At 38.9% G+C, this 13,659-nt stretch overlaps 1 protein-coding gene across 4 annotated transcripts in view; it reads right to left on the bottom strand.

Moving 5' to 3' along the window:
- Positions 1–13,659, bottom strand: part of LOC116303993 (Fanconi anemia group A protein homolog) — a 55,932-nt gene that overhangs the window by 26,640 nt on the left and 15,633 nt on the right. For 3 of the 4 annotated variants that reach the window (XM_089033898.1, XM_089033896.1, XM_089033897.1), the window contains exons 22-40: positions 13,049–13,122; positions 12,296–12,418; positions 11,778–11,908; positions 11,445–11,521; positions 11,166–11,262; positions 10,018–10,161; positions 9,128–9,201; positions 8,452–8,531; positions 7,692–7,732; positions 7,447–7,513; positions 6,235–6,308; positions 6,005–6,078; positions 5,101–5,229; positions 3,602–3,707; positions 2,907–3,079; positions 2,128–2,233; positions 1,649–1,708; positions 1,264–1,301; positions 491–557 (exon numbers count right to left, since the gene is read on the bottom strand). In XM_089033898.1, coding sequence (XP_088890024.1) covers positions 491–557; positions 1,264–1,301; positions 1,649–1,708; positions 2,128–2,233; positions 2,907–3,079; positions 3,602–3,707; positions 5,101–5,229; positions 6,005–6,078; positions 6,235–6,308; positions 7,447–7,513; positions 7,692–7,732; positions 8,452–8,531; positions 9,128–9,201; positions 10,018–10,161; positions 11,166–11,262; positions 11,445–11,521; positions 11,778–11,908; positions 12,296–12,418; positions 13,049–13,122 — 1,735 coding nt within the window. The remainder of the gene's footprint in view (positions 1–490; positions 558–1,263; positions 1,302–1,648; positions 1,709–2,127; positions 2,234–2,906; positions 3,080–3,601; positions 3,708–5,100; positions 5,230–6,004; positions 6,079–6,234; positions 6,309–7,446; positions 7,514–7,691; positions 7,733–8,451; positions 8,532–9,127; positions 9,202–10,017; positions 10,162–11,165; positions 11,263–11,444; positions 11,522–11,777; positions 11,909–12,295; positions 12,419–13,048; positions 13,123–13,659) is intronic. The other variant, XM_089033899.1, reaches the window with a different exon arrangement.

The following is a 13,659-nucleotide window of genomic DNA, read 5'->3' as shown; positions in this document are numbered from 1 at the left end:
TTAGAAAAAACCTGTGCCAATTTGGCATTGCAGTGCAATTGCCCTAATTCACTATGACGTCACATCAAAACAATCAATTGTTTAAACGCAAAGGATCATGGTCGTCGGAGGGGGTCAGATCAACGCAAATTCACCGAAAATTGTTCTAAAACCTGTATCAATCCACGAAGAGAAGTAGAATAGCCATACATATCAACACATATTATATCTGAAAACCAGGGCATTTTAGATTAAACTGTTTCGCTAAGAGCAAATTGTGTTGAATTTTCTATTGGATTTGGTGATTCTATCCCCCACATAAACAAGCAGTGACGTCATAGTGAAATAGGGCAAATTTAGTGGACATATTTCCAAGATTACGTCCATTTTGTCCCCTAAAATAGCCCCAAAATGCACTGCTATGCCAACTCGAGTCAGCTTTTCCCTTAACCTAAGGAATGGCTAATAAAAGTCCAACACCACATTTTTTCACTCCCATGAACTTTCTTACTTGTAAGGAGACAAAGAATATGGGACAATCTTTACAAAACTGATGGAGAATTGACAGTTGTGTTGAGCTGAGAAAAAATAAATAAAAAAGGTAGATATGTCATTGGCTAAAGCTGTTGTGATGTCCCTGCCCTTAGGGGAAAAGCACAATCAATAATCATTAAACCTGTGTGATTAAAAACCTTGTATCAGGGGCGTGGAAAGAAGTGGGGGTGAAAAGATGTGCGGTCTCCCCCTACCCTTTTCAGAAGATAATACACTAAAATACTTGTAGCCCTCAAATGCTTGCTCAAATATCATTGTGACATTTTACTGAATGCATTCACATTTCCCATAGTGCATGTCAGGCTTGGTATGCAACATGTGACATGCAACAAAACTTTCATGAACGTTTTTTGAAATAGCTGTATTTAGAAAGTATTGAAATGAAACAATGACTGAATGTATTACAGTGCTATGCACTGTACTGTGAACACTTCTACAAGTTTTTGATTTCTTTTTGACAACTCTTTGACAAATTTTAATAGTACTCTCTACTGCCAACCAATTAGACATCTGCACTTCACCTTGATGTTTGGATAGGTGGAGTCCATACATCAATGTAACGATATCAAAACATTAAAGTGAAGTGTCAAAACACAATTGGTTAGCTGTAAAGAGATCAATTAAAACTTGTCAAACACTTGTACGAAACTGTAACATTTCCCATTCATATAAAATCCTATCTACATGTGCTTAGTTATTTGGGCACTTTTTCTACTAAACAAATATTACCTGGTGTTGATCTTTGATTGGGAAACAGATAATATGTACTGAAAAAAAAAATTCATAGGTTTGAGTCATTATCACCATTTTAGTTTAGTTTAGCGTAGTGTAGCTAGTTTTTTATGAGCAAATAGGACATTTTCATTATGGCGTCATTGACTATCACTACCAGAATCCCTTTCTTTTGTTCATTTCATTAGTACCAATAGGACACTTGCATAATAGCACCATATACTACCATATAGTAGTATATCATGGTTGTGGTGTGGTGTGGTACAGTGCGCTTTCATTTGGATTTAATGTGGTCTGTTGCGGCAAGGGTAGCATCTTTTAATTTGCTGAAGTGGAAAGAAGTGAGTTGAAGTGTATTCATTAGAGCCAAAATACAATTTACCTTTAGAAGGTGTGTGGTGACAGCAAGAGGTAAACAGTACAGATATCCTGAATGAATTCTCTTTGGACCAAATGGGAAAAAGTGGTGACAATGCAGTTGCTTGAGTGCGATTTTAAACTCTTACCACTACCATCTAACTGGTTTTTTTTACCATACAATTATACCAGTCCTCTCTTCTTCAATGTAGGAAAGAAGAGACACCAAAATTCTAAGGGAGTGAACTGAATAAACAAGAGATGAAAGATGGAAGAAAAAATGGATGGATTGCTTGATTGATGAATGAATGGGATGGAAAGAGGGATGCATGAGATGGTTCAAAGAGAAAATGGATTGAACAGCTGAAGTGAAGAAGAGAGGAAAGGACAAATATATGGGATAGATAGAAAATCGACAGTAATTGACTTATCAAACATTCAAATACTAGATAATTTTTCTTGGGGTAATATTAGTAATCATTTCATCAGTTAGGACTCACTAACCAGGGCATCGTTGACAAAGGAAGCCACAGCCAAGATATTAACAGATGATGGAGTCACTTCCTTGTTGTCACAGAACAAAAGATATGCGGGAAGCTGAAGCATTACCCTGAAAAATAGAGAATTCAAATTTACAATGGGAAATAGGGTATTTGGATCACTGTGGGGCCATTAAAGTTAGATAACTGTTAGATTATTTATGCTACCCTTCTAAAATAAAGATAACCCCCACATCCACCTCACTGCCGCCACCACTAACTGGGTGAACATGAACTAACTGGGGACACTTTTTACTTACACACACTACCAATACATTCATTGTTCTCTGTACACCACACTCAACTCATGTTGATTTTTACAGAGGGAGGAAACCAGAGAACCTTGAGAAAACCCTCATAGCATAGGAGAGAACACATCAAACAAACTTGATTCACATGAAGTGTCCGTAGGGCTTGAACCAGCGACCTGAACGTTTAGAACCATTGTAGCGAAAGATGAATGACGTCCTATAGTAGCATACATCCTTTACTCGGATAAGAACTTAAAATCGTAGGCCCTCTCGGTTCAACGGCCTATCCCAATCTGGAGGCATAATACTAACATACTAACAAATCACTCATGATTGTAAGCTGCACGGCTGCTACTACCACCTTAATATGCAGCCCATAAAGTCCTCCACTGATCTTGTAAAGCGCCATTGAGCTCCTGGAAATGGCGCTATATCAATTCATCCCTTTACCTTTTTACATCCAGAAGGCAGTCACATTATTTGCCAAACTTACCAAGTAAATGACCTTGTTTCATTCTCTATCAAGACATCTAGAGGTAAACCATCAGTAGAATCCTCTCCTTTTTCTTTCCTGATTTTTTCTATTCTTTTCTGGTACTGTTGTAAGAGCCAAGAAAGTTGTGCATCTTGTGGTTGTGGGTTGCGAGGTAGCAACTGAGTTATCTTCTGCAAAAACGAAACATAACAATAAATATTGTACAATATTTTTTGTTTTGTTTATTTAACATTTTGGAATTTTAACAGGATCATCCAGTTTAGCCTAGGGCTACAATCTGGGTCAAAAATGTTGAGATATTTTTAGTTTTAATGGTATTTTCATGAAAAACATGAAAAATTCCCCTTAAAACGACCCTCCCCCCCCTAAACAATGTTGTTTCGAGGGAGAAAGGGCTGCTTCACCTACTGGGACCAACATTGTCCTGGGGGTGAGGGGGTACAGACAATATTCTTTTTAATAAAGGAAAGTCTACTATTTCATAATTGGATGAAAAATTCTCAACTCTTTTTGTCCAAGATTGTAGTTTAAATGAAGTTCTGCGTAAAAGAATATGATTACAAAATAGAATGAAGAGAGCCATGAAGGTTGTGTATCTTGTGGTTGTGGGTTACACGGTAGCAACTGAGTTATATTCTGCAAAAAAAGAAATATAAACATAACATCATACAATATACAATAATTATACAAACCTCTAAGAGATGAACAAGATCCTTGGTATTCCTTTGCTCCAAATTTTTCTGTTTCGCTGTGTTCTTGTCACTCATGCAACTATGTATGCTGGACGAACAGTAGTTCCTTCAATGACAAACATTGCCAAGCTGATTTTAGTGCAATAAATAACAACTCATTACTCATTAGGGCCGTAAGTTAGATAACACACTGGGTTAATACGTCACCCTCTTTAATTGATTGATTGATCGATTGATAATTATGGTACCTTTTGTCATTCAATAATCACTACTGTGGTCCTTGACTACAGACCCATTTATACAAGTTAAGCCTTGTTTCAGAGGAAGCCATTCCCAAAAAGGAACTTTAATGTGAAGGATGTACAACCTAAACAATACCAAACTTTTGAAAAATCCCATGGATTTTTAATGGTACATATGGATACATATAACAATGCTAAACCTGCATGCAATGAACTAAAGAGGACTATTACAATCCCTAAACAATTAACCAAACGTTTCAGATGTCTCATTTTTTTACTAACTATGGAGCTTGAGTTTCCAGAATTGAAATTTGTGAACTTTTATAGAAATAGTTTTTAAAGCTGGCTCCATCCCATACATTTGCCCAGAGCCCTTCTTTTCTTCAGTGGGAGGGCACAAAAAGAAAATTGGATTAACTGTTGCTTGCCAGGCTGTTTGCAATGTGCATTGATAATGAGGTCACCAGGAACATGTCTAGTGTTCTGGGACAGGAAAATCTATGCAGTTTAATTTACCATGGCATGTAAACAGTCGGGTACTACTGAACAGGACTGCTCTGATGTAACCATGGATACTAAGAATATATTCAACATGAATGAATGTGTTGGGTGTTTTGGTGATTGGTTGAAAGGATACAATGGATGGATGGATGGATGGATGGATGGATGGATGGATGGATGGATGGATGGATTGATGGAAGGATACAATGGGTGGACGGATAGGATGGATGGAAGGATAGGATGGATGGAAGGATACAATGGATGGATGGATGGATAGGATGGATGGAAGGATACAATGGATGGATGGATAGGATGGATGGATGGATTGATAGGATGGCTGGATGGATAGGATGGCTGGATGAATAGGATGGATGGAAAAGAAGGATGGATGTAATGATGATGGGTGGATGGATAAGATGGATAGAAGGATAGGATACTTGATAGGATATGAGGAAGGATAGGATAGATGGAATTAGAGATGGATCTATGAGAGGTGAGAGGAGTAGATGAGTGGGTGGTTGAGTAAGTAAGCTGGCCAGGTAGGTGATGAATGGATGGATGGATGGATGGATGGATGGATAGGATGAATGGAAGAATAGGATGGATGGAAGGATAGGATTGACCGATGGATATTATGTATGGAAGGATAGGATGGATGGAAGGAAAGAGATGGATGGATAAGAGGGGCGGATGAATGGGTGGTTGGCTAAGTAGGTAGGTATAGGTATCCAGTTAAGATGGTAAAAAGATACTTACTTCAATTTGTTGTCTAGTATTTGATCAAGTATAATTGAACAAGCTGTTCTGTAGTCACCATCACATCCTCCATCCTTCAAGGACATTGGTAAAAAGTGTCCCATCACTGTCACCTCATGGTATTGATGCCTACAACATGACAAACATTCATGCCCATGTGATACATATAATTCATTTTTAACAATGTCTGATCATTCATGTCTCAGAATGCACTACTTGTATTTTCTTTTTTTTAGTACTTGGAAAACTAGAGCTGAAGCTATATCATACCACTCTTATATGGTTCTACCCTATTCTCGACTTTCACATCCCCATAATCCTTTGCGTCTGTGGGGGGTAACCAGAGGGTAAAAACCCACTTATTTTGCTGAAGGCTGATCAGACAATGTTGAAAATACCTTGTATGGTATCCAAAGATAAAATGAAGAATTAAAAAACAGAAAAAGATAGAGGCTTGAAGACGTTTAAGGTAAATTTTAAACATTTTTTTGTAAGTCAATACATTTTCTGTAAGACCAAAACTCTTGATGATCTGTACACACAAAAATAACTTGGAATAAACTGATAATCAGTATTGTACAGATAAAAGCAGGTATAGTATAAATTCAATTAAGAAACCTTTCAATTTGGGACAGTTTTTTGATTGGTTACCCCCCAAAAACGCAAGGCATTATGGGGATGTGAAAGTAGAGAATGCGCTCATTTACATTGACTGAATGCATGCATGCATGCCAGGTGTTAACTCTTTTATAGACCCCTTGCACTCAGTCCCTTGAGGAATTGTTCAGGGAGACAAAACAATGGATTGTTTTTCCATAAGAAAAGATGCCCTATTGTTTTGTCCCACAGATTAATTCCTCTAGGAATTCAATGCAAGGGGTCTATAGCTCTAATACAAGCCTACCAGTCAGCATCAGATAGAAAATCATCTTGTCCACACAACATCATCTCCCAAGTCAGCCAATCTCCAAGAGAAACCTAGAAATAAACAACAAGAGAAGAGTATAGAATTTGGAAGTATCAACAGCATTAGGTTATGATGATGATTCAATTTTGATTACTGAGTGGGGCAGAATTGTTATACTGCAATACCTAGCTAGAGATGTACTGTATTTTTCAACAAATAAAACTTACCTTTGGGGCTAATGCCAAAAGTCTTCTGTACAAAGCAGATGATGTTACTGTATTAAGAATGTCCAATGTGTTGACTGAAAGAAAAAAGCAGTGAATATCAAGTTGATGCTAGTAGGTGGTCAGTAGAGTGTTGGTAGTTGGTCAGTAGGGTGTTTGTGGGTGGTCAGTAGGGTGTTGGTAGGTGGTCAGTAGGGTGTTGGTAGGTGGTCAGTAGGGTGTTGGTAGGTGGTCAGCAGGGTGTTGGTAGGTTGTCAGTAGGGTGTTGGTGGGTGATCAGTAGGGTGTTGGTAAGTTGTCAGTAAAGTGTTGGTGGGTGGTCAGTAGGGTGTTGGTAGGTGGTCAGTAGGGTGTTGATAGGTTGTCAGTAGGGTGTAGGTAGGTGGTCAGTAGGGTGTTGGTAAATTGTCAGTAGGGTGTTTGTGGGTGGTCAGTAGGGTGTTGGTAGGTGGTCAGTAGGGTGTTGGTAGGTGGTCAGTAGGGTGTTGGTGGGTGATCAGTAGGGTGTTGATAGGTTGTCAGTAAGGTGTTGGTAGGTTGTCAGTAGGGTGTAGGTAGGTGGTCAGTAGGGTGTTGGTAGGTGGTCAGTAGGGTGTTGGTAGGTGGTCAGTAGGGTGTTGGTAGTTGATCAGTAGGGTGTTGGTAGGTGGTCAGTAGGGTGTTGGTAGGTGGTCAGTAGGGTGTTGGTGGGTGATCAGTAGGGTATTGATAGGTTGTCAGTAAGGTGTTGGTAGGCTGTCAGTAGGGTGTTGGTGGGTTGTCAGTAGGGTGTTGGTAGGTTGTCAGTAGGGTGTTGGTGGGTGATCAGTAGGGTGTTGGTAAGTTGTCAGTAAAGTGTTGGTGGGTGGTCAGTAGGGTGTTGGTAGGTGGTCAGTAGGGTGTTGATAGGTTGTCAGTAAGGTGTTGGTAGGTTGTTAGTAGGGTGTAGGTAGGTGGTCAGTAGGGTGTTGGTGGCTTGCCAGAAGGGTGTTGGTGGGTTGTCAGTAGGGGGTTGCTGGGTTGTCAGTAGGGTGTTGGTGGCTTGCCAGAAGGGTTTTGGTGGGTTGTCAGTAGGGGGTTGCTGGGTTGTCAGTAGGGTGTTGGTGTGTTACGATGGGGAGTTGGTGTGTTACAGTGGGGTGTTGGTAGGTATGCTGTTAGCCAACACCCTTCAAGCAGAAAACTGGACATTCTTCACTGTTATAGATACACAAGACATATTCACAGCTCACTTACTGAATGAGTCATTTGTTATCTGCAAAGACTGAACACCAAATGAAAGACGATGAGCTGCATACCAAAGCTGACAGTTAAAAAAACAGCAATGTTTTACTTCCATGTGCACAGATGGTGTACAACTATTCTTCTTCTTACTTTCAATAATCAGTAAAATTGGTTAAAACCTCTGACATGGTAAATACATGCCATCCAAAGAAAGACACTCAGAGAAATCGTATCTAAATAATGTATTAGAAACTCACCTTTTTGATGATTGTGACAGGAACAAGACAAGTAGAATTATCTGAATGTTAATGAAGGACAAAGATTAAAGATTTAGTAAGACAGTACTCATTTTTAACCATTTAACGGACAACATTCAGAGGAATGAGAGTGATGTCCTATTTAAAATGACAAAAATCACCTAAATCAGTACATGTTTTGATTTTAAAAATAAACATTGAAAACAGGTTTTAATTTGAATTAAAATGGCAGTTATTTGTCCATACTAATATTATACAAATGCATGGCACCATAAAAGATCCTTTGAAGATATGATCCTTTGCCTCCATATTAGTCCACGCTCGCAGCTCAACCAGGATCATGCGTGCTGGACAAAGTACTCTTCCAACTTGTTTCCCGCTTATTATAGACCCATTACAGCACTTTGGAATGCAGCTCAATTTGGGGACGAAATAGTAGGTTCCAATTCTCATGAGATTGGAATTCTTTTGTTTTGTCCCCCAGATTGAGCTGCTGACATCACACACAAGGGAAATCTACATAAATGGGTCCTAGAATTATGCTCATGCTCTATCAATGTACAAAAATTTAGCAATGTTACAGCAATACACACCATTATTGGTGCAAACCACAAACGAGAATCCTGCATGAGGAACAAGTCATCCTCTCACAACTTCAACACTCTCTTTTTCTACTTGCTGCACTTGTGACTCTGTGAGTCTCAGAGAGGTTGACTTGGAGCAAGTCTATCAAAAATACTGAGTATTCACTTTGCTGTACCTCTATTGTCGTCCATGGATGTGGGTGTTGTGATACTAGCAAATGCCTCAGCAGCATGTTGGAGGTAAGCACTACTTAACCTACAGAACATACAGATATCAATAACTAAGTTTTAGGTGCAGTTTGAGGCTGAATTCTTGTTTGGGGTGGCCCTCACAGGGTGATGCTATTGCTGGGTTTCAATCAGCTGGAGTACATTGGGTGAATTCTTTTTTTGGGGTGGACCTTACAGGGTTAAAGGTAGGTAAAAAGTAAGCATGCACATATTGTGCTATTGCTGGGATTCAATCAGCTGAATCTCTATATCTGCTCTAGATGGTGGTCAAACACTGACCATCATGTACTGTCAGACAGAATTCTATTATTGATTTTCAATCAGCTGATTAAAGTCTTTGAATCTAATTGTCTGCTTCTACTTGGGTCAAACACTGACCACCATGTGCTGTAAACCAGAAAGAATTCTTAGCCTATTGAAAACTTGGGTTTTAGCTGTTGAACATTCTGCACGATTCATGACAATGTCAAGCGAAACCAGCAATAACAAAGATTTTGCATTTCAGAAGAAAGTGGCAATTATTTGACAACTATAGAAAACCAATTGGTTTCCTTAGTGCAATATTTACTCCCAAAAATAAAAATCAATATATATAAGCTATAAACCTAATAATCAAATTACCTAACAGTGAATTCCATCCATTTGAAAGAAGTAAAGGGTAAGGCATTGAATATTGACTCAACAAATGAACAAATCTAGGAAACAAAATACAATAAGTCTTTTTACTGCAGCAGCACCTTTTCCTTAGATATTCTAAGGCCCTGGCTAAACAAGGACACATGTTTTCTTAAATGTTTCCAAAGGTGGCAAAACTGTCAGGGAAAATCAGGAAACATGTTTACTCAATATCGGTTAGCGCATGCTTACTTTCAAGATAGAGCTAGCGTTGCTAAATAATGAACTTTTAGAATGTCAACTTTCGTGGCTAAACAAGGAAACAGTGGGAAACATTATTTCCATGCGTCTTGGAAGCATGAAATGTTTCTGTCGCACAGCAGAAACATTTTTACATCTTGGAAGCAAAATTTCTTGCACGTAGCAATGTTTCGCATGTGGCTAAACTTGAAATCATCAGGGAACATGTGCTCGGGAAACATGTTTCTGCAAACTTTTTTCCTCGTTTAACCAGGGCCTAAGACCATGAATGCTGCATTGGCACACTTGGGTAGTATTGTATTCTTGATATGGTATTTTTTGGTTCCAGAAAATATCCATACCCAACCATGGAGGAAATTGGAAATTCTCAGGGGGTGGGGGGTCAGTAGGAAAAATAAAATTACAACATTGGCATAGAAGAAAATTGGTAATTCCATAGGGGTGGGGGTCAGAGTAAGAACAAAATTACAAGGTTTGTAATGGAAGGAAACTTTAAATTTCAGAGGGGGGGGACCTTTTATCAAATTTCCTCCAAGGTGGGTATGGAAATTTTCTGGAACTACACATTTATACAAGTCTTATCAAGTGAAATTTTTCAGTTATAAGGTTTGTAGTCATATAACTAGGCTACTCACATGATTTTTATTCTGATCATTGCTGAATGATTCCCCATTGAGCAGTAATGTTATTGGTGTCATCTCTTGTTCCTGAGAGCTGAGGTGACACAGAAATGCCGCTAGACCCTGAATGTGCTGCACTGTAAGACAAAGGTCTGCACCCTGTAAATAATAACCATACTAAAGCATTAGTTCTATAATTAATCCCTCTACTTAGTAGTTCCAGACAATTTCTTAACCCCTTGATGGAGGGCAATTTAAGATTATGAGGGGAGAAAAGGGTCTGAAGAGGTGGTTATGGAGGGGGATTGGAATTTCCAAGAGGTGGAGGTAGAAAGATATATTGTGTAGTTCCAGAAAATATCCATACCTCCCTCATCCCCCATGGAGGGGGATTGGAATTTCCAAGGGGTGGGGAGGGTCTGAGGAGGGTATATTGTGTAGTACCAGAAAATATCCATACCTCCCCATGGAGGGGGATTGGAATTTCCATGGGGTGGGGAGGGTCTGAGGAGGGTATATCGTGTAGTACCAGAAAATATCCATACCTCCCCATGGAGGGGGATTGCGAAATCCAAGGGGCGGGGAGGGTCTGAGGAAGATATATTGTTTAGTACCAGAAAATATCCATACCTCCCCTATTGGAGGGGGATTGGAATTTCCAAGGGGTGGGGAGGGTCTGAGGAGGGCATCTAGTGTGTAGTTATCCATACCCCAAGAAAAATGACTTTAATAGGCCCTTTGCAGTTAACTGTCATGTGTCCGTACTGGTGAGCAAATTTTATTTATTTATTTTAAATTTGTGATTCTTTTTAGCTACTTGTAAGGAACTGAATGGAATGATGTGTAACCAGTGTGTCACGAAATGCAGTTTTATTATGATCTTTTGAAACAGGTTGTAGAAATTTTGTTTGCTCACCAGTATATTTCACCCATGGGAATCAAGATGTTCATTCATTTGCTGTCAGTGAATTAATCATCACGTGATTAATGAGCTGCAAAGGGCCTTTTTACAAGAGTGTAGACAACTGCTCCCCATGTTGGATTCTAGTTGACTGAACATAATGGAATTTTCTTAAGGAGGGTTAACACATCCCAACTATGGAATTATGGATATCTTCTTTCCATCAAATTTCTCTATCACATTAGATTTTAAGCATACCTACCTTACGACACAGAAGATCCCATAACCTGAAGTACAATGCCAGGTGAATTGCTGGTATTGAAGTTACCATGGCAACAAAATTTACTGCCCACTTGAACCTGTAGAAAAGTTAGAAAAAATAAATGCACTGCATCAAAACATTAGAATTCAAGATACTACAGTGTGCACCATAGTTTCCATAGTTACAAGGTCTACAGCCTCCTTAAGACTAAAAGACATCGGAATGTACAAGTAATCAAGACATTAAAAAACCAGATTACAACAAGAATAAAACTCTCACCTTGATTTAGGTGAACAGTTCAAAGTTCTTACTGCCATACATGTTCGGCAAAAAGCATTCAATAATGCATCACCAATCTGAGAAGAAGTAGCATGGATATGGAAGTTTAAGGAGTTCAAATAAGTAGAATAACCAATGTAACAGTCAATTGACATTTCAACCCCTACCCCCCTCCCCTCCAACCATACCTGGGTAGCTTTAGGATCTACACCAGGTGAGCAAACATCAAGGATCACTTGGGAGGGGTCAGGCAACATGTCACTGTTCTTGATCATGACCACTGTATCAATCAATTGACATTTTTAACCCTACCCCCACCCCCTCAAACCATACCTGGGTAGCTTTAGGATCTAAACCAGGTGAGCAAACATCAAGGATCACTTGGGAGGGGTCAGGCAACATGTCACTGTTCTTGATCATGAATTTAATGTGTGTTGTTAGCAGAGACAGCCTGGAGGACGTGCCTGAAAATAGACAACCAAAACACTGATTGAAAAACGTGTGTAATGACAATAAATGTTTTTGTAACTTTATGAGATCATTTCGAGAGTGATTGACTAGAATGTGTAGAATTAGAATAAATATTTCAGTACTGAAAAATTGATTTTTACGAAGAAAAAATGTTGGAGATCCCTCAAAATCTTAAAATCACACAAGAGTCAACACAATTATAGCTCTATTCAATCCTTTATGTGACAAGCATGTGTAAGAAAAAAATTGCCAAGCTTTTTAGGATTTACTTGGTTGCAGTCATCCCACCCAAAGACATCCTTTGTTCCTTCTCCAGTGAAGTGTGAATCTATATTGCGAATGAATATATATGATTTCATAGTTCTTCTGGCTTTACTTACTGGATTTGGTACTAGATTTATCACCATCCTGTAGTGAATGGAGTACATCTAATGTAAAGCTTTTGAGACTCTTGTTCAGTCTATCAATGTCACTTAGCAGGCTGTCATCTTCTGAGGAACTCTCTGTTAAATTGACAATATGATAATAGATTAAGAACACCAAATAGACTAAACTGAATATAGCATTGCACAAACATTTTATATTGCAAAATGGTAAAAATGCATTGCACTTGCTGCATCGATGCACTACACTTGCTACGCCCATACACTACACTTGCTGCACCCATGCACTACACTTGCTGCACCCATACACTACACTTGCTACACCCATACACTACACTTGCTACACCCATACACTACACTTGCTGCACCCATACACTACACTTGCTGCACCCATACACTATACTTTCTGCACCCATACACTACACTTGCTGCACCCATACACTACACTTGCTGAACACATACACTGCCATGCTGCACCCATACACTACACTTGCTGCACACATACACTACACTTGCTGCACCCATACACTACACTTGCTGCACCCATACACTACACATGCTGAACACATGCACTGCACTTGCTTCACACTGCACTACACTTGCTGTACCCATACACTACACTTGTGTCACCCATTACATCAGCCATGCTTCACTCTTGTTTCACAATGCAGCAAAAGATAATTGTAGCGCAATATGGTTAACGTCATACAGCAATGTCAATGATTGTTTATCACAATAGAACTACTTTACCATCATGATCAAAAGCCATTTTCTCACAAGCTTTTTGATAGGCATCAAGCATGTTAGGTGGTATTTTACTAGCCCTATGATGCATTAAAAACAAAATCAAAATTCACAAGGCAAAACAAGCTTACCCTTATTTTGAGTGAACAATGTAAAATATATAAAATAAACCAAGATCGTTCCCTTAGGAATTGAATCCTCTTTTCAAGCTAAAACACTGCATTGGTCCAGCCTTTCAACTTGGCAGCCTTGAAATAACTTTATCAGTTTTGAGGGTTTTCAAACTTATCCAAAGTCCATAAAATGTGATGGGTAAGAGTAGAAGTTTTGGAATAAGAATCAGCAAGCAGGCTTCGAAAAATTGCACAATCAAATTAACATAAACATGTTTTATTACTATTAGATGTGTTTGAGCTTGGTCAAGCTAATTTTTACCAGAGGCAGGATTCAGGCATGACCTTCTGTTCGCTAGTCAGGCACTCTAGAACAAACTGGAAATTGGATTTTTCCCCAAGAAAGATGAGCTTGACAAAACAATTTACATTTTTAAACTTTATTATTCCTGATAAAGTATACTAGATAAACATTACTATTTGGCACTATTTTGGATATCTTCG

This window comes from Actinia tenebrosa, unplaced genomic scaffold (assembly GCF_029948245.1).
Source record: "Actinia tenebrosa isolate PJP-AT-01 unplaced genomic scaffold, QUT_ActTen_1.0 PGA_scaffold2__45_contigs__length_23673736, whole genome shotgun sequence".
In the NCBI taxonomy this organism is placed as follows: domain Eukaryota; kingdom Metazoa; phylum Cnidaria; class Anthozoa; order Actiniaria; family Actiniidae; genus Actinia; species Actinia tenebrosa.
This window is presented reverse-complemented; position numbering and strand designations above follow the sequence as displayed.